At 34.1% G+C, this 26349-nt stretch overlaps 1 protein-coding gene across 7 annotated transcripts in view; it reads left to right on the forward strand.

Annotated features, from left to right (window-relative positions):
- Positions 1-26349, forward strand: part of LOC123564734 (zinc finger MIZ domain-containing protein 1-like) — a 273352-nt gene that overhangs the window by 214012 nt on the left and 32991 nt on the right. For 5 of the 7 annotated variants that reach the window (XM_053537386.1, XM_053537385.1, XM_053537391.1 and 2 more), the window contains one exon: positions 68-203. In XM_053537386.1, the coding sequence (XP_053393361.1) occupies positions 68-203 (136 nt within the window). Of the gene's footprint in view, positions 1-67; positions 204-25023; positions 25375-26349 lie in introns of those variants that run through there. The other 2 variants (XM_053537388.1, XM_053537392.1) reach the window with 2 other exon arrangements.

A 26349-nucleotide genomic window follows, 5' to 3' on the forward strand; every position in this document is an offset into this window, starting at 1 on the left:
CTCAGACATTGAACATTGCATTACCTCTCAGAATGAAGGTTCAATTTCGTGTTTTGTATATTTCCAGGTCTATTATCTACATGGTGTGAGGAGTTGGGTCACCAGTTACTAGTTCGCCATCAGAAGAACCATCCCAACAACAGTAAGGGGCCAGGGGACATGCACCCACAGCTCCAAAAACACATGGGGCCAATGGGAGCATGGTAAGTCAATATAGAACGTTGTACAAACTTATCTGTAAAAAAATCACCTTCAGTGGAAAGTGAAAAAGTGGTTTTAGCAGTATATATAATTATATTGTATTAGAGAAAATGTTTTCAATTCAAAACAGGTCACATCGTTTGTTAAGAGATGATTTATATACAGGTTTATGTATGGTGTTATGTTGAAGGAAAGAAAATTAACACCAGCAGTCTCATGCCTTATAGGTGAACAAACATCAACAAGAACTTTCGAAATTTAATTTTGATATTTTTGCCACCTTAAGATGGGGAAGCAAGTAAGTTTGCCCTTGTCTGTCCATCAGTATGTCTGTGTTTTACTGCTGTTTTAGCTCACCTGTCACATAGTGAGAAGGTGAGCTTATGTGATCACTCTTTGTCTGTCATCAGTCGTCCGGCCATCCGTCCATCCACAATTTCTTGTGAACACGATAGAGACCACATTTTGCAATTGATTTTAATCAAACTTGCACACAACTTAAATTGGCATAATATCTCAGTTCCTTTTGAAAACTAGCCAGATCCTGTCATAGGTTCCAGAGTTATGGTCCCTTAAAGGGTCAAAATTTGCTATTTTGGCTTGTGAACACGATAGAGACAACATTTTGCAACAGATTTTAATCAGACTTGCACACAACTTGTATTGGCATAATATCTCAGCTCTTTTGGAAAACTGGCCAGATCCCATCATGGATTCCAGAGTTATGGTTCCTTAAAGCGTCAAAATTTGCTGTTTTGGCTTTTGCAGCCATATAGAGGCATAGAGGTTTTATTTATAGTATGATTTGATACAAACTTGCAAAATATCTTTAACAACAATAGGTCTCGTCCCCCCCTCCCCCCCCCCCCCCCCCCCCCCCCCCCCCCCCCAAAAAAAAAAAAAGAACCCAACAACTCGTTTCAAGCAGTTCCAGTTGAATGATGTAAAGACACACAGTAGACCTAAACTTGAAACAGCTTCTTTTCTTTAAGGTCCTCTGTCAGTTTTGGTCAAGTAGTTCTGACAGATTTTAAGGGCCACCAGAAGTGAAAATAGAGGAACTTTAAACAGTTCCCTCTTGAACTGTTTGATGGTAGATCACCAAACTTGGTCTGTATCATCTTTAAAAATGTATTCAGATAGTTCTGCTTGACTAATTTTAGGGGCTGCAAGAGCTTAAAATCCAAAAACCTTTTGTACTAAACACAGTTATTACCATGACTGATTCAGTGTGTCATACATAATAAATTAATGACTCGCAAATGTCTGGAGAATATAAAACCACAAAGTCATATAACATTGTATATTTTCTTGAATTGAAAATGCTTTGTTTTATATATTTGCAGAAATCATAATGTTGTATTGTAGTTGCGAATAACGTTCAAAGTCCATTCAAAATATGAAACAAAACTTCAAAAGCTAGGATAATGTTGGTTTATTTTCTGATGGGATTGAGTAGAGAAGGAACAGGGGATGCTTGCAATCCTTCTGAGGAATATCAAGGTCACTGCTTGGTTCCTTTATCGGACAAATTTTCTGTGCTTAATACTTATATACTTATAAGGCCAGACTGTTAAATGAGTTATATATCAAACAAGAGTTATGTCCCTTATATAATTTATATCATTTCTCATTAATTATTTTGTCCTCTATCATATGTCCATTTAGCATTAACCTTCCAGTTATATCGGTAGGTCACATTCATTAAACCTGCAAATGTGCTCGTTTAACGAGACTATTATTAGTAATTATTATGACAGATTTATTACAGTTTTAGCAGATCATCTTCAGAGTTTTACACTATATTTGTTTATTTGTACATGGTGTGGTTATAATATGGTTATTATTTAAGTGCAGTTTACTTCCCTTTGTATCACTGGAGAATATTTAGTACACTTTTTCTTGGTACTGACTCAGATCCAGTGTTGACTAAAATCTGAATAGGCCAAATATTCAAAAGTTGTCATTATTTACTTTTAGACCACACAAATGACTCAAACTTGGTAGAAGCCTTTATAAGATTCAACAAAGTTTCAGCTGAATTAGTGCATTAAATAACTTTTTACTTAAAATCTCCATGAATCCTGATGCTGCTTAAACAAATAAGTGGCAAGCTGATGTCTTACGGTTGCCTGTTTCAGTCGCTAACTTCCATGCGACCAGTTAAAACACTGTTCTTCTACCTAGTTTCCTGTCCTTGCTTAAAATAGTACTGGGTACCAGGAATTTTGATGAATGTAACCAACATAGCTATAGCAGTTTAAAACCAAGAAAGAAAAAAAGTCAAATTTTATTTCATTTTTAGCTCACCTGTCACAAAGTGACAAGGTGAGCTTTTGTGATCGCGCGGTGTCCGTCGTCCGTCGTCCGTCCGTGCGTGCGTGCGTGCGTCCGTAAACTTTTGCTTGTGACCACTCTAGAGGTCACATTTTTCATGGGATCTTTATGAAAGTTGGTCAGAATGTTCATCTTGATGATATCTAGGTCAAGTTCGAAACTGGGTCACGTGCCTTCAAAAACTAGGTCAGTAGGTCTAAAAATAGAAAAACCTTGTGACCTCTCTAGAGGCCATATATTTCACAAGATCTTCATGAAAATTGGTCAGAACTTCACCTTGATGATATCTAGGTCAAGTTCGAAACTGGGTCACGTGATGTCAAAAACTAGGTCAGTAGGTCAAATAATAGAAAAACCTTGTGACCTCTCTAAAGGCCATATTTTTCATGGGATCTGTATGAAAGTTGGTCTGAATGTTTATCTTGATGATATCTAGGTCAAGTTCGAAACTGGGTCACTTGCGGTCAAAAACTTGGTCAGTAGGTCTAAAAATAGAAAAACCCTGTGACATCACTAGAGGCCATATATTTCATGAGATCTTCATGAAAATTGGTCAGAATGTTCATTTTGATGATATCTAGGTCAAGTTTGAAAGTGGGTCAAGTGCCTACAAAAACTAGGTCAGTAGGTCAAATAATAGAAAAACCTTGTGACCTCTCTAGAGGCCATATTTTTCATGGGATCTGTATGAAAGTTGGTCTGAATGTTCATCTTGATGATATCTAGGTCAGGTTCAAAAGTGGGTCACGTGCCATCAAAAACTAGGTCAGTAGGTCAAATAATAGAAAAACCTTGTGACCTCTCTAAAGACCATATTTTTCATGGGATCTGTATGAAAATTGGTCTGAATGTTTATCTTGATGATATCTAGGTCAAGTTCGAAACAGGGTCATGTGCGGTCAAAAACTAGGTCAGTAGATCTAAAAATAGAAAAACCTTGTGAACTCTCTAGAGGCCATACTTGTGAATGGATCTCCATAAAAATTGGTCAGAATGTTCACCTTGGTGATATCTAGGTCAAGTTTGAAACTGGGTCATGTGCCTTAAAAAACTAGGTCAGTAGGTCAAATAATAAAAAAACCTTGTGACCTCTCTAGAGGCCATACTTTTCATGGGATCTGTATGAAAGTTGGTCTGAATGTTCATCTTGATGATTTCTAGATTAAATTTGAAACTGGGTCAGCTGCGATCAAAAACTAGGTCAGTAGGTCTTAAATTATTAAAATCTTTTGACCTCTCTAGAGGCCATATTTTTCAATGGCTTTTCATGAAAATTGATCTGAATGTTCACCTTGATGATATCTAGGTCATTTTCGAAACTGGGTCACATGCGGTCAAAAACTAGGCCAGTAGGTATAAAAATAGAAAAACCTTGTGACCTCTCTAGAGGCCATATTTTTCATGAGATCTTCATGAAAATTAGTGAGAATGTTCACCTTGATGATATCTAGGTAAAGTTCAAAAGAGGGTCACGTACCTTAGAAAATTAGGTCAATAGGTCAAATAATAGAAAAACCTTGTGACCTCTCTAGAGACCATATTTTTCAATGGATCTTCATGAAAATTGGTCAGAATTTTTATCTTGATAATATCTAGGTCAAGTTCAAAACTGGGTCACATGAGCTCAAAAACTAGGTCACTATGTCAAATAATAGAAAAAACGACGTCATACTCAAAACTGGGTCATGTGGGAAGAGGTGAGCGATTCAGGACCATGATGGTCCTCTTGTTTAGCTCATCTGATTTTTTGAAAAAAAATGATGAGTTATTGTCATCACTTGAGCGGTTGTCGGCGTCGGCGTCGGCGTTGCCTGGTTAAGTTTTATGTTTAGGTCAGCTTTTCTCCTAAACTATCAAAGCTATTGCTTTGAAACTTGGAAGACTTGTTCACCATCATAAGCTGACCCTGTATAGCAAGAAACATAACTCCATCTTGCTTTTTGCAAGATTTATGGCCCCTTTTGGACTTAGAAAATATCAGATTTCTTGGTTAAGTTTTATGTTTAGGTCAACTTTTCTCCTAAACTATCAAAGCTATTGCTTTGAAACTTGGAATACTTGTTCACCATCATAAGCAGACCCTGTACATCAAGAAACATAACTCCATCTTGCTTTTTGCAAGAATTATTGCCCCTTTTGGACTTAGAAAATCAGTTTTCTTGGTTAAGTTTTATGTTTAGGTCAGCTTTTATCCTAAACTATCAAAGCTATTGCTTTAAAACTTGCAACACTTGTTCACCATCATAAGCTGACCCTGTACAGCAAGAAACATAACTCCATCCTGCTTTTTGCAAGATTTATGGCCCCTTTTGGACTTAGAAAATATCAGATTTCTTGGTTAAGTTTTATGTTTAGGTCAACTTTTTCTCTTAAACTATCAAAGCTATTGCTTTGAAACTTGCAACACTTGTTCACCATCATAAGCTGACCCTGTACAGCAAGCAACATAACTCCATCCTGCTTTTTGCAATAATTATTGCCCCTTTTGGACTTAGAAAATCATTTTCTTGGTTGAGTATTATGTTTAAGGCAACTTTTCTCATAAACTATCAAAGCTATTGCTTTAAAACTTGCAACAGTTTTTCACAATCATAAGTGGACACTGTACATCAAGAAACATAACTCTATCCTGCTTTTTGCAAGAATGATGGTCCTTTTTAGACTTAGAAAATCATGGGTAGGACAATATTTTTATTATACAAAAAAAATAAGATGAGCGTCAGCACCCGCAAGGCGGTGCTCTTGTTTTTATTACCTAATAATCACTAAATTCAGTAGAGTTACTTAACTCATTCCCTTAATGAAAGCAGCGTAAATTAAGATTAATACACACTTATTTATACGTTTTCACATTATTTGATACGAAAGGGGATTAATGTCTAAGGATTTCCGAGTATCCTCATTTAAAATAAAACCCACTCTCGGTATCAGCTATATCTTTTCATCAGATTAATCGGAATTAGGAAGGTTGACAAAGGTTGTTATTAAGAAAACAAGAAAACATTTAGATAAGCAGTTGTGATTTGTCATTAAGGTCATCAATAGAGATTTTATCAAGAGTGTTCACAACAGACTTGTTAGCTAAACATGAGTCATAAATGAAAACAAAGTCATCCCACTATATGACTGAATCTTAAAACTGTTGGTGGCACCTAATTGTGCATAAGCGTGCGATATTGAATGTTCCTTGAGAAAGGGCAAGCTATAATCGGATCAATGTATAGCGCAAAATGTTACAGTTTAATTATATGAGATTTGCGTACATTTTCCAATAATGGTCTACTGTAAACAGAGCTTTTTCTCTAGCGAATATGTCAATTTCTGTCTGTACAGAGTTCAGAACGATAAGTCAACATTAATAATCAGGGAAATAATATAGATTTCTCGGTGTCCTGTTAGTGTGAATCGGGAGGATGATAGGCGGAATTTATGGAGTTTCTCCGCAAGAACTATCTTATTGACTTAAGTTACTCTTTGTTTGATGAATAATCAGGACAAGTAGGTGAAACGGGGAATGGGGAATTGGTATAGCTGATGGCAGTTTCTTAAAAATTATCCACGTAAATGTTTCTTGACCTGGGCTACATCAGCAGGGTTATGTATAGCCTTAAAGGGGACTGTAAGGTGTGAGTTAATTAAAGGACACTTGTTACATCATTCATTTTAAGGCTGGACCTGAGTAGAAGACTGCTGTTATGCACATGTCCAAAGACATGTTCAGCTACAAGAAATTGTTATAACCTAATAATCTAAAACTCAATAATACCTTTAAGATATTAAAAGTTAGGTTCTTCCAAGTTAGGTTCTTCTGCAAAGAAGTCCTTATCTTTCCGAACGTGTTGAAAGCGTGAATACGTAACATTTTAAGCAGAATACTTTTGCAACATGGCAATCTTAAAATGATTAAAATTGATAAACTGTTAATTATTCACACATCATGTAATAATTATGTTCTTATAGGGTGTTATGTGAGATTCTGTTTAAATGTCTTGACATTTTGATTTAATTAAGCCATTTGGAATTTAAGTTTTGATATACCATGGTCTTACCGCCCTGAGGCAAAATTTCGCCTGTACATTTCATAATAGCAAAATAACGGCAAGTGATGCGCATCGGAAGATCTGTCACTATTTAACAAGACAGCAAACAATTTATCATATAAGCTACACAAAATAGATTTGTTATTTTGACATTAATACCTGACACACTTACAAGTATTTATCAGTGTGAATACCAAAAGATAATGTTGGTGATAAAACTACCTGTAAGAAATGTTATGAATATAGATTGAGGTAGTTAAGAGTGGCCGCGTCATTAAGGCCACCTCAAGTCAAGTTAGGTTGAGCGATGGTTAAAATCTTATCTTAGGGTATAGACAGGTACTGAATAATGGTTTACCTTTACCCTGCTAAATTTCTATAATGAACTTGTCCATCTTTCAATTTGGACAGTACCATTAACTGTCAAAAGGGGTGTAAACCAAAAAGATACTGACTGAATGGCAAACAGTGCAGATCATGATCTACACTGGTCGCAAAGGCAGAATTAATCGTGTCCAGCATGATATTAGGGTTAAGCCAAAATCTTATTATCGCTTTTTAAAACCTTATTGAGAGTTTGTCTAACTGGACTATTTCTAAAGTTTCATTAATTTTATCACAAGCTTATTTATACTAAAATATTTTTACGCTGAGGGTAAGGCTGTAAATCACTTGAGTTTGCTTCTTGGGTGTCATATGAGAGAGAAAGCATGGTTTTACCAGCAGCCTGTAGTTTGAGCAGACATGTGAGCAGGATGACACCCGCCACGGTCATAAATGCCACAGTCATAAATGATTTGACTCTGCTAGTAACTTAGTTTCGTAAAAATGCTTATCCAATTTCTTACCACTAGTAATCTTACCCAGAAATGCAATTGTTTAGACAGCAGGCATATAGAGATCAGCAAGAGGGATTCAAATTCAAGTTCTAATTTCAACTTGTTGTAAGCAGCCAGATTGCTTCGCTCGCTTGGATTGCTGCTTACTTTAGGTTTGACTGTATTTAAAAAATGCAAACATGATTACATACAAGTAACAAAAATAGAAACAGGAGTAGGTGGAGTGGGAAGTACAGAGAAAAGAAAATTCCTACACATTTTAATTTGAAACCTCAATAAATATGATTGTAATCCTATGTTACATTTATAAACTATCTGGACTTGAAGGGTGGATAGGGTGTACTAGCTTTTCATTCTAGAGGTTGTAAGTTGGTCCCATTTCTCATACACCACCGCAGTTCTTCTGATTCCAAGAAAATGCACATAGTTTGTGCTCTGAAGAGTTATTAATGCCACTGTACAAAGACGAAATATTCCTTTCTTTTGGTTAGAAAACTTAACTTTCTTTGAATTTTTTCTGTTATTTACAATGACATTATATCTGCTGTTATGAATTTAAATGATAACGCAAATATTTTTAACTATCTTTTCTAAATGTCATGTTTTAAGAGACTGATAAAGAGATTAGATTGGTAATTGTTAAGTAAACAACAAAAAAGATTTGACGCATGATGATGTCCCTGACCATTATCCTCTTGTTAATACCCTGAAGCAAATTCTCGACAAAGAATTTTTTCGCCATTTTTACATTGTTTGTGGCACATTCAGTTGATACTGAATTTTCAGCATAAAACATTTTTGTGTGACAAACGAGCAATTAATTCGTTGTTTGCACGCGTCACTGAGCAGGTCATTGAAATGAACACGGAGACAGATTTTATGTGTCTTTTTGCCGAAAGTGAAATATCGTTATTATCAAATGAACTTTTAAAGGCGCTCGCGCATATCTTTTACAGTTTGTTGTCTAATAGCACGCTAAAAATCTGGTAGGTCAGAAATAAATAGATATTATCAGATAAACAGATATATCGGTTGGATTAGGTAAGCGTGACAGAGTTTAATACGCAGTAAAGAACATCTGATTGTAAACACGTAAGTGTGTGTTATAAACAAAAATTTTACATTGTAAGCATTTTGTTATCATGAAACCAAAAGATCCGTTAAAGTGTTGATAATTGATGCAATGTGTTCAAGACAGAAAAAAACTAAATCCCTGCAAGGCTATTATGTACAGAGAATGCAGCGTTTTATGTTTGAAAAATATGAAAAAACTGATATTTCCAGAAATATATGATTATGTACAGATAGCCCTTATATCTTATTCAGCATAAAACATTTTTGTATGACAAACGAGCAATTAATTCGTTGTTTGCACGTGTCACTGAGCAGGTCATTGAAATGAACACGGAGACAGATTTTATGTGTCTTTTTGCCAAAAGTGAAATATCGTTATTATCAAATGAACTTTTAAAGGCGCTCGCGCATATCTTTTACAGTTTGTTGTCTAATAGCTCGCTAAAAATCTGGTAGGTCAGAAATAAATAGATATTGTCAGATAAACAGATATATCGGTTGGATTAGGTAAGCTTGACAGAGTTTAATACGCAGTAAAGAACATCTGATTGTAAACACGTAAGTGTGTGTTATAAACAAAAATTTTACATTGTAAGCTTTTTGTTATCATGAAACCAAAAGATCCGTTAAAGTGTTGATAATTGATGCGACGTGTTCAAGACAGAAAAAAACTAAATCCCTGCAAGGCTATTATGTACAGAGAATGCAGCGTTTTATGTTTGAAAAATATGAAAAAACTGATATTTCCAGAAATATATGATTATGTACAGATATCCCTTATATCTTATGAAAAATATGCATCTGTTGATGAAATGTCCTTATTTCAGTCTTAATAAATTCTCCCTGAAAGGTTCCATAAGATTTTTAGTAAACTTTATATGAATGTTGTAGTGTGTTGTTAATAACATGAAAACCTTGTTTAAAAGGTGGTGAAAAGTCTAACAGCAAGTTTGATTGAGATGTGTTTTTAGCTCACTTGAGCAATGCTCAGGTGAGTTTTTGTGATCGCTCGATGTCCGGCATCCGTCTGTCGTCTGTCGTCTGTTTGTGTATGCAATAGAGGCTGTATTTTTCAACTGATCGTTATGAAATTTTGTCAGAATGATCGCCTTGATAAAATTTAGGTCGAGTTCAAAAATGGGTCATCTGGGGTCAAAAACTAGGTCACTAGGTCAAATCAAAGAAAAACCTTGTGTATGCAAGAGAGGCTGTATTTTTCAATTGATCTTCTTGAATTTTGGTCAGAATGATTGCCTAGATGAAATCGAGGCCGAGTTCGAAAATGGGTCATCTAGAGTCAAAAAGTAGGTCACTAGATCAAATCAAAGAAAAATCTTGTGTATGCGATAGAGGCTGTATTTTTCAATTGATCTTCATGAATTTTGGACAGAATGATTGCCTAGATGAAATCTAGGTCAAGTTCGAAAATGGTACATCTTGGGTCAAAAATAAGGTCACTAGGTCAAATCAAAGAGAAACCTTGTGTATGCGATAGAGGCAGTATTTTTCAATTGATCTTCATGAAATATGGTCAGAATGATTACCTAGATGAAATCTAGGCCAAGTTCGAATATGGGTCATCTGGGGTCAAAAAGTAGGTCACTAGGTCAAATCAAAGGAAAACCTTGTGTATGCGATAGAGGCTGTATTTTCAGTTGATCTTCCTGAAAGTAAGTCAGAATAATTGCCTTGATGAAATCTAGGTAGAATTTGAATATATGGGTCATCTAGGGTCAAAAAGTAAGTCACTAGGTTAAATCAAAGAAAAATCTTGTGTATGTGATAGAGGCTGTATTTTTCAACTGATCTTCATGAAATTTGGTCAGAATGATAGCCTTGATGAAATCTAGGTCAAGTTTGAATATGGGTCATCTGGGGTAAAAAAATAGGTCACTAGGTCAAATCCAAGAAAATACTTGTTTATACTCAAGGTTTTTGCTCCAATTTTAATGATAATTGGAGTATTTTTTTCCATGAAATCACTAGGCCAAACATGTTTACACTGTTATGGTGTGTTTCTCAGGTGAGCGACCTAGGGCCAGCTTGGCCCTCTTGTTTGAAATTCCATTATAGACCTCTGTATTAGCGTATATTAAGACACAGCAAAAACTGACAGGGTACCTACTCTACACATTTATATACATGTATACTGTATTGGTTCTTGTATTAAGATTTTGAAAAGAAGGCATCTTTCTTTGAGTAAATACTGTATAATTAGTAATTGTTATTAATTAGTGGAGCAGGATACTAAAAATAAAAAAAGAACAAAATTTAACATATTTTAACAATGTACACAAATTAATAATGACATCAGCATGTTAGCGTTGAAGGTTTATTGTCGGCTAAAAATTTTATAAAGATGTTACAAAAATGATAGATTGATTAAGTACATGTTACACATACACGGTATATTGCCCTACAGCACTAGAAATTCATTTGTTTGGTTTAGGTCATGATTATGTTTAGGTTACACGCGCATATTAATATCTTGACATCTTCTTTATCATACATGTAATTACCGACAACTAAACTCTGTCAAGATTATGATGGTTTTATTATCTGACAAACAGCACATTTGTAAAGAAATTTGTGCAGACTGTTCTAAGTGTTTTTTAACCTTTACCCTGCTAAATTTCTAAAATGGACTGGTCCATCTTTCATTTCGGGCAATACCATTTATCGTTTGAAGATTTACTGATTTACTGACTGAATGGCGAACAGTGAAGATCATGATCAGACTGTACGGATGTGCAGGCTGATCTTGGTCTACACTGGTTGCAAAGGCTAAGGGTTAAAGGTCATTGGTGTGAAATTTGAAGAATGTTTACTAGAGTCATTATATTATTAAAAGAATAAATTCGTAATATTTTTTCCTTACAGTTTAGACAAGAGCGTGTTGATCTGATGACACTGTTTCATAATCAATATTGTCATAATAATTGATATTCGTTTACTTTGTAAACAGCGCTAAGTTATTATGGTTTTTTTTAAGGCTGAGTGGGAGAATAAAAAAGTTATTAAATGCCAACAATGGGATGACATAAAAAGACATTCAAGGCATGGCTCACGCTGCTTTATTTCATTCATATGGAAAAAAAGATGAGAACATTGATTACAAAGGCGTGTAATAAGATTTAGGTTAAATGTTGAATAAATGATTACATGACTTATTTAAAATCTGTTTAATATTAGATATTTTTGCACGGATGATATAATTCTGTTAAGATAGTTGCAACTTAACATACAAAAATATTTTTATTGATGTTCTTTTGGTATTACTATTATAATACTTGTAAATATTTACAAGATTACTTTGTTTAGGTTTTCTTGTGAAACTAATGGTATATTTATTGTTTATTTGACAAACTTGATTAAACATATTCTGATTAAATATATTCTAGATTGCTTGAAATAATTATTAGAACTTAATGAATGGGCTAGGTCTTTGAAAAACCTGTCACTAAGCAGATACCAGTGGCGTACCTAGACTAGAATATATCTGCAGGCGCGACCTGCATGGGAGGTCCATGGGTATGCTCCCCTTTAATTTTCTCATTTAGAAAGTGTGTAGAATGATTTTCTGGGATATTTAGTATTAAAAAAATGTTTTGAAAGAATTAAATACAATGCCTTCGTTATCCCAGTGCCAACAGTGAGACCCAGCTTCCTCATTTGTGGCTGCTCAATATGTGCCGTGCCACAGGAAAACCAACATAGTGGGTATGCGACCAGCATGGATCCAGACCAGCCTGCGCAGTCTGGTCAGGATCCATTCTGTTCACTAATAGTTTCTCCAATTCCAATAGGCTTTAAAAGCGAACAGCATGGAGCCTGACCAGACTGCGCGGATGCGCAGGCTGGTCTGGATCCATGCTGGTCGCATACCCACTATGTTGGTTTTCTCATGGCACGGCTCATTATGTGAAACACCAACCTGTGAAATACTGAAACATTCCTTACACTAACTACTTACCTTCCTGCAAACTTTTTTGAGAATTCTAGCAGGTAGCATCAAACAGGAGTGGATTCCGTTTTCTTGTTTCTAATTATATTATAAAGGTGCAAGAAAACAACATTGAATCATTTAATGAGCTTGTGTCAGGTAAATTTACAAGCTTTTTGCAAAACATAGAATGTAAATATTTCCAGGAATATCAGAGTATTACTAAGCAAGGATATTATTTATTTGTCTACTAACCTATTAACAGGATTCTGGAGAATTAGAATGCCTATATTATTTTGTTTTTATCAGTTTAAATATTTAAATGTTTGTTATAAAGAATTACAGAGACAGATTTAATGATGTTTGAATTGGTAATGGGTGTATAATAAGCCAATAATATCAAGCATTAGACCTTAAGTTCTCACTTAGCAATACTGTAAAATTTGCATTATATATGATTTTTTTTTTCATTTAAATGCAAAGCAGTTTGTACCGTAGATACCCATGTATAATGCGCAGTTTTTTTTACCCCCGGGACCACCCCCGAATCGTGGGTGTGCATAATACACAGGTATAGACAAGTTTGTTACAGATGTTCGCCATTTTGGTAAAGGGAAACTACTCCCCGTGCTTACTGTCACCACTAAAATCTAAGATTGCCGTTACGTTCCGTAAAAGATCGAATGGTTTATTTTTCTTTCAGACAAAATTAATTTCATATAACTTTAAAAGTATTTTGATGAAAGAAATGTTAATAAATCACAAAAATTATGATACTAATTAAAGATCGAGAATTATCTTTAACCGAGATCAAACTCTGAACAGCATAATTGACACGAGGTGACACGTTAATTGCCAGTAATTACTGGCTATTTGATCATGACAAAAAGACTATCACACCTTTTGTTATTGGTTTGAATTGAGAAGCTCATGTCATTTTGAAAGATACCATTCCGAAATATTGAATCAGCTGCTGTTTATTTATTCAAAATAGTTAATTAAAAAGGTAAAACAACAAATAAAGCAATATTTTACTGGTTTTATTTTCGAGAAAACAAAAATCAATAGTACCGCGAGACCGATGCTGCTCTCCGCCGCGGAGATAAAATTTATTACAGGTGTCGATGTAAACTCTACTTTCGTTTTCCATCCACCTCAAAATTGACCAAAAATGTTTTTTTCCCCAGGATTTTGGACCAAAATCGGGGGTGCGCATTATACACAGGTGCGCATTATACATGGGTATCTACGGTAATCTTATTACTTTAGACTAAACAGTTTTCTTGTTGTCAGATCAGTGTCTGGTTGTTCACGGGCAAGGTCTGGTGGCAAGTTCTTGTGTCAGGTTGATGTTTTAGAGTGGGGCTGATGTTGAATTAGTTATGCCCAGTTATTTCAGAGCAAGGCGGGTGATTTTAGAGCAATATTTGATGTTAGATTGGTGCCTGGTTATTTAAGAGCAAATTTTGATATTAGGTATTTGCCTGGTTTAACTATAAAAGAAATTTTGACGTTACCAAACTGGTGCCCGATAATTATCTCCCCCACCCCAATTGAAGAAGATATCTTATTGTCCATCTACCAGTCAGTCTATAAGCACTTTGATTTTAAGAAGGATGACAGCAAAATCTGTTTCACTTAATCTGATTAGTTTTCTTGTAAGACCTTTGTACAGATAGATTTATATATAAATAGAGATTTATCCTGTACATTCTTTTTCCAAGAATGAATATACATAAAAGAGGATTATATAATTAAGGCATATTTCCTACATACATTGCCTATGTAAGTCTGAATTAAATACCAGTTCACAACTTCTTTTATACGCAGACACTATGATGAAGCTTTCTACAGGATCAAGTAGTGGAAAAATCTTTTCCAGATCTTCCCGCATTTCAATATGACACTCTCAAATCAAATATGACACTCAGCTATGGCACTCAAATATGAGTTTTGCTGTCTTTCATCTAAAGGAGAGACAGTGAGATGAAGGCTGGTATTGAAGTAGGTAAAATTCCTACCTGACAATCATTTTAAGTTTTACCACATTGCTTGCTTTTGTTTGTAGATTTAATTGTCATTCAAAATATATAAATCAAGTGCAGGTCTGTAATTGTTTATTGCTTTCCAAAATATTATGTGCTTTCATTTGATTAGGAATACTGAGAATATAACCATTTCAAGAATATGTAGGTGACAGTTCTCAAGTGTAAAAAAAGAGATTTATTTCAAAATAAGCAGAAATAAGCCTACGAAGTATCAGCCGCACCATGAGAAAACCAACATAGTGCATTTGCGACCAGCACTATGTTGGTTTTCTTATGGTGTGGCTCATATTAGTAGAGAAAGATTTATTATAATTTCAGTGACATTTATTTTTATTGCTTCCATGTCAGTTTTAGCTGCTAACCTTTACCTTGCTAAATTTCTAAAATGGACTGGTCCATCATTCAGTTTGGGCAGTACCACTTATAATTCGAAGGGGTGTTAAATGAAAATTTAGTAATTGAGTAGTGAACAGTGCAGACCATGATCAGCCTGCAAGGATGTGCAGGCTGATCATGATCTGCACTGGTCGCAAAGGCAAATAGAACTTCAGTGTGCAATGGCCAGATGAAAGTTGCAATGTTTTTAGCATGCAAATTTTAGAGCACTTTAGAACAGGTCCATGTTTATTAATTACACGAGAATGTGCTAAAGTCAAATGAAAGATACGCATTGCTTATTAGCACTGGAAAAGATCATTCAATACAGTCAGTGTTCAAAGGACAGATGAAAGAATATATTCCTTATAGAGCATGAGAACAGCTGAATATCAATGAATTACAAGTATGCAAAGGCCAGATAAAAGGGTGCACATTGCTTATCAGCATGCAGAATTCAGGCACTAGAAGTATTCACTGTTCACATAATGTATAGTGTGCAGATCTCAGATAATATGATGCAATGCTAATTGGCATTCAGTCGTTAAAGCATTAGTCTAAAAACAGTTCCTTTTTTATTAATTACACAGTGTACAAAAGTCAAATGGAAAGATGCGATGCTTATTACCCATAGTGTGCAGTGGCTAAGTTTACTGTTCATTGCTTGCAGTGAAAGTGTGCAAAGGCGAGATGGAAGGATGCAATGCTTGTTGGGATGTAATCCAAATAGAGCACTAAAGTAAAACAGTTCACTTTAGTATACAAAGTTTAGATTAAATGTAGCATTTCTTAAGCAAGCAGTCTCTAGAGCACTAGCACAATTCACTATTCAGTAAAGACAAAGTGCAAAAGCCAGATAAAGGGACGAAAGTATGCAATGTTTATTAGGATACAGTTTTACAAGGCTAGAAGCTAGAACAGTACACTGTTCATTAAAATAAACAGTGTGCAAAGGTCAGATGAAAAGAAGCATGCTTATGATAGACAGCTTGCAATTTAAGCATACAAGAACAGTACACTGTTCATCAAAATAAACTGTGTGCAAAGGTCAGATGAAAAGAAGCATGCTTATGATAGACAGCTTGCAATTTAAGCATACAAGAACAGTACACTGTTCATAAAAATAAACAGTGTGTAAAGGTCAGATGAAAAGAAGCATGCTTATGATAGACAGCTTGCAATTTAAGCATACAAGAACAGTACACTGTTCATCAAAATAAACTGTGTGCAAAGGTCAGATGAAAAGAAGCATGCTTATGATAGACAGCTTGCAATTTAAGCATACAAGAACAGTACACTGTTCATTAAATAAACAGTGGGCAAAGGTCAGATGAAAAGAAGCATGCTTATGATAGACAGCTTGCAATTTAAGCATACAAGAACAGTACACTGTTCATTAAATAAACAGTGTGCAAAGGTCAGAAGAGAAGAGGCAATGCTTATTAGCTTGCAATTTTAGCATACAAGAACAGTTCACTGTTCATTAAATAAACAGTGTGCAAAGGTCAGAAGAAAAGAGGCAATGCTTATTAGCTTGCAATTTTAGCATACAAGAACAGTTCACTGTTCATTAAAATAAACAGTGGGCAAAGGTCAGATGAAAAGAAGCATGCTTATGATAGACAGCTTGCAATTTTAGCATACAAGAACAGTTCACTGTTCATTAAATACAATTAAAGTGTGCAAAGGTCAAATGAAGAGGCAATGCTTATTAGCTTGCAATTTTAGCTTACAAGAACAGTTAACTGTTCATTAAAAACAAAGTGTGCAAAGGCCAGATGAGAAGAAGCAGTGCATATTTGCTTGCAATTTTAGCATACTAGAACGCTGCTCACTGTTCATTAAATACAAAGTGTGCAAAGGTCAGATGAAAAGAAGCAGTGCTTATTAGCTTGCAATTAAAGCATACTAGAACAGTTCACTGGTCATGAAATAAACATTGTGCAAAGGCCAGATGAAAATGCTTATTAGCTTGCAATTTTAGTGTACTAGAACACTTCACTGTCCATCAAAAAATGCTAAAATTGCAAGCTAATAGGCATTGCTTCTTTTCATCTGGCCTTTGCACATGAATCATAGTGCAGCTTTAGTGTCTATAAGACATTGTATCATAAGAATATGTCTCCATCTGTTTAATTGTGCTACAGTCTGCAAAGTTGTTTTTAATCAGTATATATGATCTTTGTACACTAAAACGTGTAACTGTTCTTTAAATGGAACTGCAGTCTGCGAAGACTTCTAAAACAAGTCAATATTTGGGTTATCTGATGGTGCACTGTCTGTGAAGAATATCATTGTAGGCATAGGAAAAAGAGATCAATATAATTGCACCTTTACTAATCCTACCAGGTGTTCTGTATTACAAAAGTGCTTCTATTGTGACATTTTGATACAAGCAAAACTGTATTATCTGCACTATAATATACTTACTGGTATTTCATTTTATTATCGGCTGGTTAAAAGTTAATTTTTACCATAAGTAAGTTGACAAAATCATAGGAACCAGTGGTTCAGGGGTAAATCAAACACATATTAATAAATCCTAAACGATTTTGTTGTGCAAAAATGTATAATATTGTGTTTTAAACCGTTTTCTTTTTCTACTCTACTGTGTAATTGCAAGGGAAGTTAACTAATAAATATCACTGCTTTAAAGTACTAGCCCAAGGCAAGAGTTCACATTCTTTGCGGATCACAGCTTTGAATTAAATATTAAAATTTCTGTTATTGATATTAGCAAAACTATCATATATTGCACATTTGTAAAATCATTTTTATTAATTTCAAGGACTTGGAAATCAATTTCTAGACTTTATTTAATGTATTTCTATCGATGAAAATGTTAGGGTCTATCTCTAATCATTGTTCATTAATCTTTACCATATGTAAACAGACTAAGGAGAAAAATGCATTTTAATTTGATTAATTGGGCGGCAGACATGAACATCTTCCCTATTAATCTTGATATTGCATGCTCTTTCGCAGTTGTTTTTTGCAGAAATGCTTCTGGCTCACTGATTGGCTTGCCGTAGTATTGTGATGATTTAAATAGGCAGGAAATAGTGGTAACTTGCATAATAGATCAGCTAACAGTTGGACTTAGTGATGTGAAAAATCAATTGTTTTCTATATGACAATGTTGAAGATGGTCTCCTGATCAAGCTGTCTGATTGAAATCTATTACATGTTGGTTGGCAAACCATTACTCAGTGAATTATTGATGAAGCTGGTAGGCAGCATTGTAGCTTAGGTACTGCTGTCCTTTGTACCAATGTTTCCAAAGAGATGTATTTGTAGTGATTAGGATTTCCGATAGAGTGAAATATTTCATACTGTCACTTGTTTGACGCAAATAATATTGTGCAATGAGCTTCAAATCGATACCACTTTCATATTTAACTAGTCAACGTCTAAGAAAACAAAAAAAAATGTAAATCAGCTAAAAGCGGTGCACAATATTGATATCTGATTTTTGTAATTATTGGAATGGTTTTCAAGCTATTCCTGTATTTTCATGTCTTAATGTTTAAATTAATTAAATAATTGTATGTACTATGTTTTAAATCTTAGAATAGAAAAAGTGGAAACTCCACAGGTTGCTCAACACAACAGAAATGAAAATGTTGCAGGCTTGGTTTGATTGAGCCTGTTCATGGACAGTAGTGGAAATGCATGCTATGGTAGTGTGGGAATACACTGAGCAGCCTCATTATAGCGAATATCAGTGGTAAGACAGAAAACTGTTTATTATAGAGAGGTTATTGCCCTGGGGAGGTTTTTTAAGATTAATAGAAAAATGGTCTTTTTGGGAAGAAATTACAGATGCCTTTATAAAAATGAAGAAACACAACCTTTCTAAAAAAGACAACCGGTTGGATGTCTGAAAAATAGTCTGTATGAATTGTCTTTATTCAGAGGTTAATCACAGCAACTATTTAAATCGTGGTATTTATACAGAGGTTAATATAACAGAGTAATGTTTAAATCAGAAAATTGAAATAGTGCTAAATATATACACAGCAACAGTTTAAATTAGAAAGTAAAATACAAGTCCTTATTCAGAGCAACTATTTAAATAAAAAATTAAGGAAGTGGTCTTTATTCAGAGGTTAATATACACAGCAACTGTTTTAAATTAGAAATTAAAATGTGGCCTTTATTCAGAGGTTAATATACACAGCCACTGTTAAATCGGAAATTAAAAAATGGTCTTTAATCAGAGGTTAATATACACAGCAACAGTTTAAAATGGAAATTAAAAAGTGGCCTTTATTCAGAGGTTAATATACACAGCAACTGTTTAAATCAGAAATTAAAAAGTGGCCTTTATTCAGAGGTTAATATACAAAGCAACTGTTTAAATCAGAAATTAAAAAGTGGCCTTTATACAGAGGTTAATATACAAAGCAACTGTTTAAATTGGATATTATAAAGTGGCCTTTATACAGAGGTAAATATACACAGTAACTGTTTAAATTGGAAATTAAAAAGTGGCCTTTATTCAGAGGTTGATATACACAGCAACTGTTTCAATCGGAAATTAAAAAGTGGCCTTTATTCAGAGGTTGATATACACAGCAACTGTTTCAGTCAGAAATTAAAAAGTGGCCTTTATTCAGAGGTTGATACACACAGCAACTGTTTCAATCAGAAATTAAAAAGTGGCCTTTATTCAGAGGTTGATACACACAGCAACTTTTCAATCGGAAATTAAAATGTGGCCTTTATTCAGAGGTTAATATACACAGCAAGTGTTTAAATCGAAAATTAAAAAGTGGCCTTTATTCAGAGGTTGATATACACAGCAACTGTTTAAATCGGAAATTAAAATGTGGCCATTATTCTGAGGTTGATATACACAGCAACTGTTTAAATCGGAAATTAAAATGTGGCCATTATTCTGAGGTTGATATACACAGCAACTGTTTAAATGGGAAATTAAAATGTGGCCTTTATTCTGAGGTTTATATACACAGCAGCTGTTTAAATCTGAAATTTAAAAAAGTGGCCTTTATTCAGAATTTATGTTCTTAGCAAATGTTTAAATCAGAAATTGAAAAAGTGGCCTTTATTCAGAGGTTTATATTCACAGCAAATTTTAAAATCAGAATACAATTTAGTGGTCTTTATTCAGAGGTTAATATACACAGCAGCAGTTTAAATCAGAATTTAAAAATAGTGGTCTTTATTCAGAGGTTAATATTCACAAAAAAGGTTTAAATAGTGGTCTTTTATTTAGAGGTTAATATTCACAGCAAAAAGTGGTCTTTATTCAGAGGTTAATATACACAGCAGCTGTTTAAATCAGAATTTAAAAATAGTGGTCTTTATTCAGGGGTTAATATTCACAGCAAATAGTGGTCTTTATTCAGAGGTTAATATACACAGCATCTGTTTAAATCAGGATTTAAAAAGATAGTAGTCTTAATTCGGAGGTTAATATTCACAGCAAATAGTGGTCTTTATTTAGAGGTTAATATTCACAGCAAATAATGGTCTTTATCCAGAGGTTAATATACACAGCAGCTGTTTAAATCAGAATTTAAAAATAGTGGTCTTTATTCAGAGGTTAATATACACAAAAAAAAGGCTTAAACAAAAATCAAAATAGTGGTCCTTTATTTAGAGGTTAATATTCACAGCAAAAAGTGGTCTTTATTCAGAGGTTAATATTCACAGCAAATAATGGTCTTTAATCAGAGGTTAATATACACAGCAGCTTGTTAAATCAGAATTTGTAAAATAGTGGTCTTTATTCAGAGGTTGATATTCGCAAAAAATGTTTAAACAAAAATAAAAATAGTGGTCTTTCATTTAGAGGGTAATATTCACAGCAAATAGTGGTCTTTATTCAGAGGTTAATATACACAGCAGCTGTTTAAATCAGAATTTAAAAATAGTGGTCTTTATTCAGAGGTTAATATACACAGCAGCTGTCTAAATCAGAAATTAAAAATAGTGGTCTTTATTCAGAGGTTAATATTCACAGCAAATAGTGGTCTTTATTCAGAGGTTAATATTCACAGCAAATAGTGGTCTTTATTCAGAGGTTAATATTCACAGCAAATAGTGGTCTTTATTCAGAGGTTAATATATACAACAGCTGTTTAAATCAGAATTTAAAATAGTGGTCTTTATTCAGGGGTTAATATTCACAGCAAATAATGGTCTTTATTCAGAGGTTAATATACACAGCAGCTGTTTAAATCAGAATTTGTAAAATAGTGGTCTTTATTCAGAGGTTGATATTCACAAAAAATGTTTAAACAAAAATCAAAATAGTGGTCTTTTATTTAGATGTTAATATTCACAGCAAATAGTGGTCTTTTATTCAGAGGTTAATATTCACAGCAAATAGTGGTCTTTTATTCAGAGGTTAATATTCACAGCAAATAGTGGTCTTTATTCAGAGGTTAATATACACAGCAGCTGTTTAAATCAGAATTTGAAATAGTGGTCTTTATTCAGGGGTTAATATTCACAGCAAATAGTGGTCTTTATTCAGAGGTTAATATTCACAGCAAATAGTGGTCTTTATTCAGAGGTTAATATACACAGCAGCTGTTTAAATCAGAATTTAAAATAGTGGTCTTTATTCAGTATACCTAGTAAATGTGTAAATAGGAAATAAAACAGAAGTCTTTAGGGCCAGCAGGTCCTTGTTTAGACGATGCCAGTCTAGTCCCTGTTCACATGTAGTCTTTTGGCTATGTCATAGACAAAATACAAACCCAAAAGTTCAAGGTCATTTGTTCCAGTCACGTCATTGGTCAGTTTGAAACTGGTCTCTGAAGCACAAGTCAGATACTCAAAATACAAAAAAAAAGATTCTAGTCTGCGTATTTTACAATATTCTGTGAAACTTCTTCAACTTGAGACATGGTTATTAATTATAGCAGCAATTTATTAAGCTATTTTGTGAAGATATCATTATTGCACTGCTTTTACAAGATGAGTTTATGTCTGCTCATGACAATTAAGATGTGCTGCAAACTGCATAATTGCTATGCTAATTAGAACCTATTAAAATACTAGAATTAGTGTCAAACATGCGAACACCAGCATTGCACAGTCAGCAAAGATATTGTCTAACGTTGATATTGGACATTTGTTGCATTATCAAGATAGAAGTTGTTTTGATGTTTCCTACATTAAATACTGCAAATTGAGCATTTTCAGCATGTTTTTATTTGTCGAAAAGAGTTGCTGTAATCTTTATATATTTCAACTTTAAAAAAGACGATCAGTGAACAGAGACTATCTGACTCCAAAGACGACCAGTTTTATTTCCTCAGTGTATACAGACCAACTGCGTAATTATAAAGACCATTTTTTGGCTGTCCACAGGGTGGTCTTGATTTAGAGGTTTCACTGTATATGATTCTGAGTGAATCTGCTGTAAATCTAGATTGTTATATTTTGAGTGCATATGAAGCAGTTTGATAGATAACTGTTTCTTGTGGTAATTTGAAACAATAAAAGGATGCTCAATTTATCATTCAATATGTGTAAGATTGATAATAATAAAATTTTACAGGTTTGATGTCTTCACGAAATTTAGGTGAACGTGTAATTTATGGTATAATGTACTAAGTATTATACATAAATTACAAAAACAATATAATTATGGTATACATGTAAATTGAAAAAAAAATATGAAAACAATGGGCCACGCCTCACATAGAGAGATTTATGTCTTTTCATACGCCTGTTTTGGAAAAACAGGATGTATTGTGTGATGGCGTGTGTGTCTGTTCGCCTGTCTGTCCGTCGTAATTTGTTTTCAGAGCATAACTTTATCACCATTAAAGATATTGACTCTAAACTTGACATATAGGTAGGTGGCAATGAAACGATGTGCAGAGCCCTTGAAACAGCTCTGTAGATCAAAGGTCAAGGTCACAAATTGAGCTAAAGGTCAAAATCGGCCATCATATTTTGTGTCCGGAGAATAACTAAATAACCATGCAAGGTATTGACTTCAAACTTTTCTTGTAGGTAGATGGTGGTGAGATGATGTGCAAAGCACATGAACCAGGTCTGTAGGTCAAAGGTCAAGGTCACAAATAGAGCTCAGGGATCAAATTTGTCCATTTTATTTCGTGTCTGGTGCATAACTTATTAACTATTCAAGGTATTGACTTCAAACTTGGGATGTAGGTAGGTGGTGATGAGAAGATGTGCAGAGTGCATGAACCAGGGTGGTAGGTCAAAGGTCAAGGTAACAGCAAGGTAAAATCTACCCATCATATGTCATGTCCAGAGCATAACTTAAAAACTATTAAAGGTATTGACCTGAAACTTGGAATATAAGCAGGTGTTGATGCAGACTGCAAAAATCTACATTGCAAACCTGACATTTTAAGGATTGTTCAACAGATATTGCTGGAAATGTATATATATATTCAAAAGCTTTTTGTTTTATGGATTTTAGGTTAATGTAGTGGACCCTTAATAACAGTTGGCAGTTTTTTGTGCCACTATTTATTTTTATGCTTTTTCAGCATTAATCTGTCATTATTGTAGCTTAAACTAGCACATGTTGTTTTTTTTCGTACCAGCTAGAAAGGTTGAAATTGCTTAGGAAGAATATCTAATAGCATTTTGTGAAGTGTACACTGATTCAATCATTTTTGTAGCTTTTAACTTCTCTGGCTTGTTTGCAGTGGCAAGTAGTTATGTCTCTCCGTCCAAGAGTTGCGAGCTCAATCCTATACATTGTACATAAAGAAGTCATTCCTGTTGAGTTCCATTCCCGTTTGAGCAGATATTGACTCAAACTTACCCACCGTTTTTTTAGCCCGATAAGGAAAACGTATTTTACTACTGTAAGAAAACTGGGGGTTTTTTGTGTAGGCTTTACTCAGCAATATCGTCGTTAGCAGCTTATTTTTTGGTGTCGGAAATTTGTTAAACACGAGCGTTTGTGCTTTAGGATTATGATTCTGCTTGATATTCAGAAATAGTTCGAACTTGTGAGTGGCATTCTTCACTAGGTCTGTACTCAAAGAAAAAAGTTCTTCATTTCAATTTAATCTGTATAGACAGCAATTTGTGTTTCTTTTCTAATTCACGAGAGGAAGTTGTCATATACTTGTGGAGGACAAATTAGTATTGGTACTAAATCCAGGAAGACTGGTAGACTGCTGTATCATTGTTTTAACCGAAAAGCTGTTAAAATGAATAAATGAAAGTGTTGGAGTTTAAATGTTGATTGATTAAATTCAATTTTCTGGCAGTTACTTATTTGTTTTATAAGTGTTACTTAAGGTAACTGATGTAATCTCCAGCAAGACTATGATTTTTTTCAAAATTCACTGTGTATGATTATGTTAAATGCTTATAGGCCAGCATGTAGCTGATTAGTTTATACTGAGTTTAAATCTTGAAATTGGCCAATCACAGGATTGCATTTTAAGATTCATGGATCCTGGGTTATATGCTTTTTGGTGACCATTTTGATAAAAGATTGAAGATTGCAAGTGACATACATGTCTTTGTGGCTTCTACAACTATTTTTTTGCCTGATAACATTTTAAGGTTAACCAGAAATTATCAGGTGAGCGGATTAAGTATTGGTTGTCCTCTTGTTTACCATACAGTAGCAGACAAAAAGATGCAGGTCAGGTTCCTGAAACTGTTCCATATATTTAAATTAATAGGATTGTGCAGTAATTCCATGTTTTCAGCTTAGAACAAAAACTGTTACAAATATGCAGTGACACAGTGCAGTTTTGTATGATGTGTATTTTCCATTTATCATACTTATCGCTGTGAATGAGAAATGGGTTAATATGATCTTTTGTTTCGTTGTGCAACTCTCATATTTACTTCCTTGCAACCTCATTATTATTTTATTATAAAATGACTTGCATGTGTTCTGTATTATAACCCACAATCATTTATCAACAAACAGTTTCATTCAATTGCCTCTAAACACAATTTATATTTATCACCTTCCTACAAAAACTAGCAAATCAGTTTACCTCTAGATTAAAGGTTTATTATTGATATTCTATTTGCCATTTCATCTGTTTACCCTTGTCCAATAATCCCCATTGAATGTACACTAGAGTGATTGGCCTTTGTTATAGGTTTTCAGATCCTCTGATTGGCTACTCTTATTATACAGTTACTTCTTCTGTGTACAATATCAGCGTGTTTACAGCGCAGACTGTGTTTACACATTACAATTGAGACACCTGCATAGTGGCAGTTTAACGGCTGATAGATAGTCATTTACTTAACAGGTATCAGTTATCAATTAATCTGGACAATAAACAGTGTAAATAATTATTGATACAGAAAATGATTTTAAAAGATACTGGATTTTAAAGTAAGGACATTAGTTCATTCAAGAGAAATCATTCATTGTTATTGGATTAATACAAAGAAACTTATTGGTAGCAGACGAACTTTATAAATTAGTGATTTAGAAAGGACCCTATGGATATCAACTGGTCAAATTTGGCCACGGACATTCAGATATCTGTACAAACTGAAGCAGACTTTAAAAGGTATACAATTTATCGGGATCTGTATAATTTTTAGAATGTTTATATGGTTTAATATAGGTACAATGAATGGGTTCGTGACAGTTTATCAGGTTTACAGTTTCTCTAATGACTGCTCAACAGTAGAAGGGGAGCAACTCTTACTGAATTTAATGGTTATTGAGATTTTTTTTTCTATTGATACTTATGATTTGTGATCACTGATCTTTTTTGTCAAGTGGTTAAGTTGTTTATTTGTGACATGATGAGATAGAATTATTGATTGTTATAGGGTTGTTTAATTTTTTTTTCGGAAGAATTATATTTGATACATGTCGTTATACAGATATCGCGTAAACAATATTATTAACAGTTATTAATCGTATATAAAACATGGGTTATTCAGTATACTGAATCACATTACACCTACTCTTTTTACTGGCCTGGTTTAATTCATACATTATTGTACATTGAAGGATTGTTGCACTTGAGGTTTTTTAAGGTCAAAAGAAGTACTGCACTGGATTAAAAAAGAATTCTTTTCAGATTAGATGTAGATTATAGTTTATGACAATTTGTTATATATTGTAATTAAGTTGGTTTTGACTTATTGACTTGCTATGTATTAGGAATAATTGCCAGTGCCTTGTATTATGGTCAGTATTAGGAATAATTGTCAGTGCCTTGTATTATGGTCAGTATTAAGAATGATGGCCAGTGCCTTGTATTTTGGTCAATATTAGGAATAATGGCTAGTGCCTTGTATTATGGTCAGTAATAGGAATAGTACTATGGTCAGTATTAGGAATAATTGCCAGTGCCTGTATTATGGTCAGTATTTGGAATGATGGCCAGTGCCTTGAATTATGGTCAGTATTAGGAAGATGGCCTCTGCCTTGTATAATGCCTGGCATTAGAAGTAATTGCTAGTGTCCAACAAGTATTATGGTGAAGTATTTTGAATAACAGTTACTGCCAGCACCTTGTTTTACCATCCGC

The sequence above is a fragment of the Mercenaria mercenaria genome, chromosome 2 (assembly GCF_021730395.1).
Source record: "Mercenaria mercenaria strain notata chromosome 2, MADL_Memer_1, whole genome shotgun sequence".
In the NCBI taxonomy this organism is placed as follows: domain Eukaryota; kingdom Metazoa; phylum Mollusca; class Bivalvia; order Venerida; family Veneridae; genus Mercenaria; species Mercenaria mercenaria.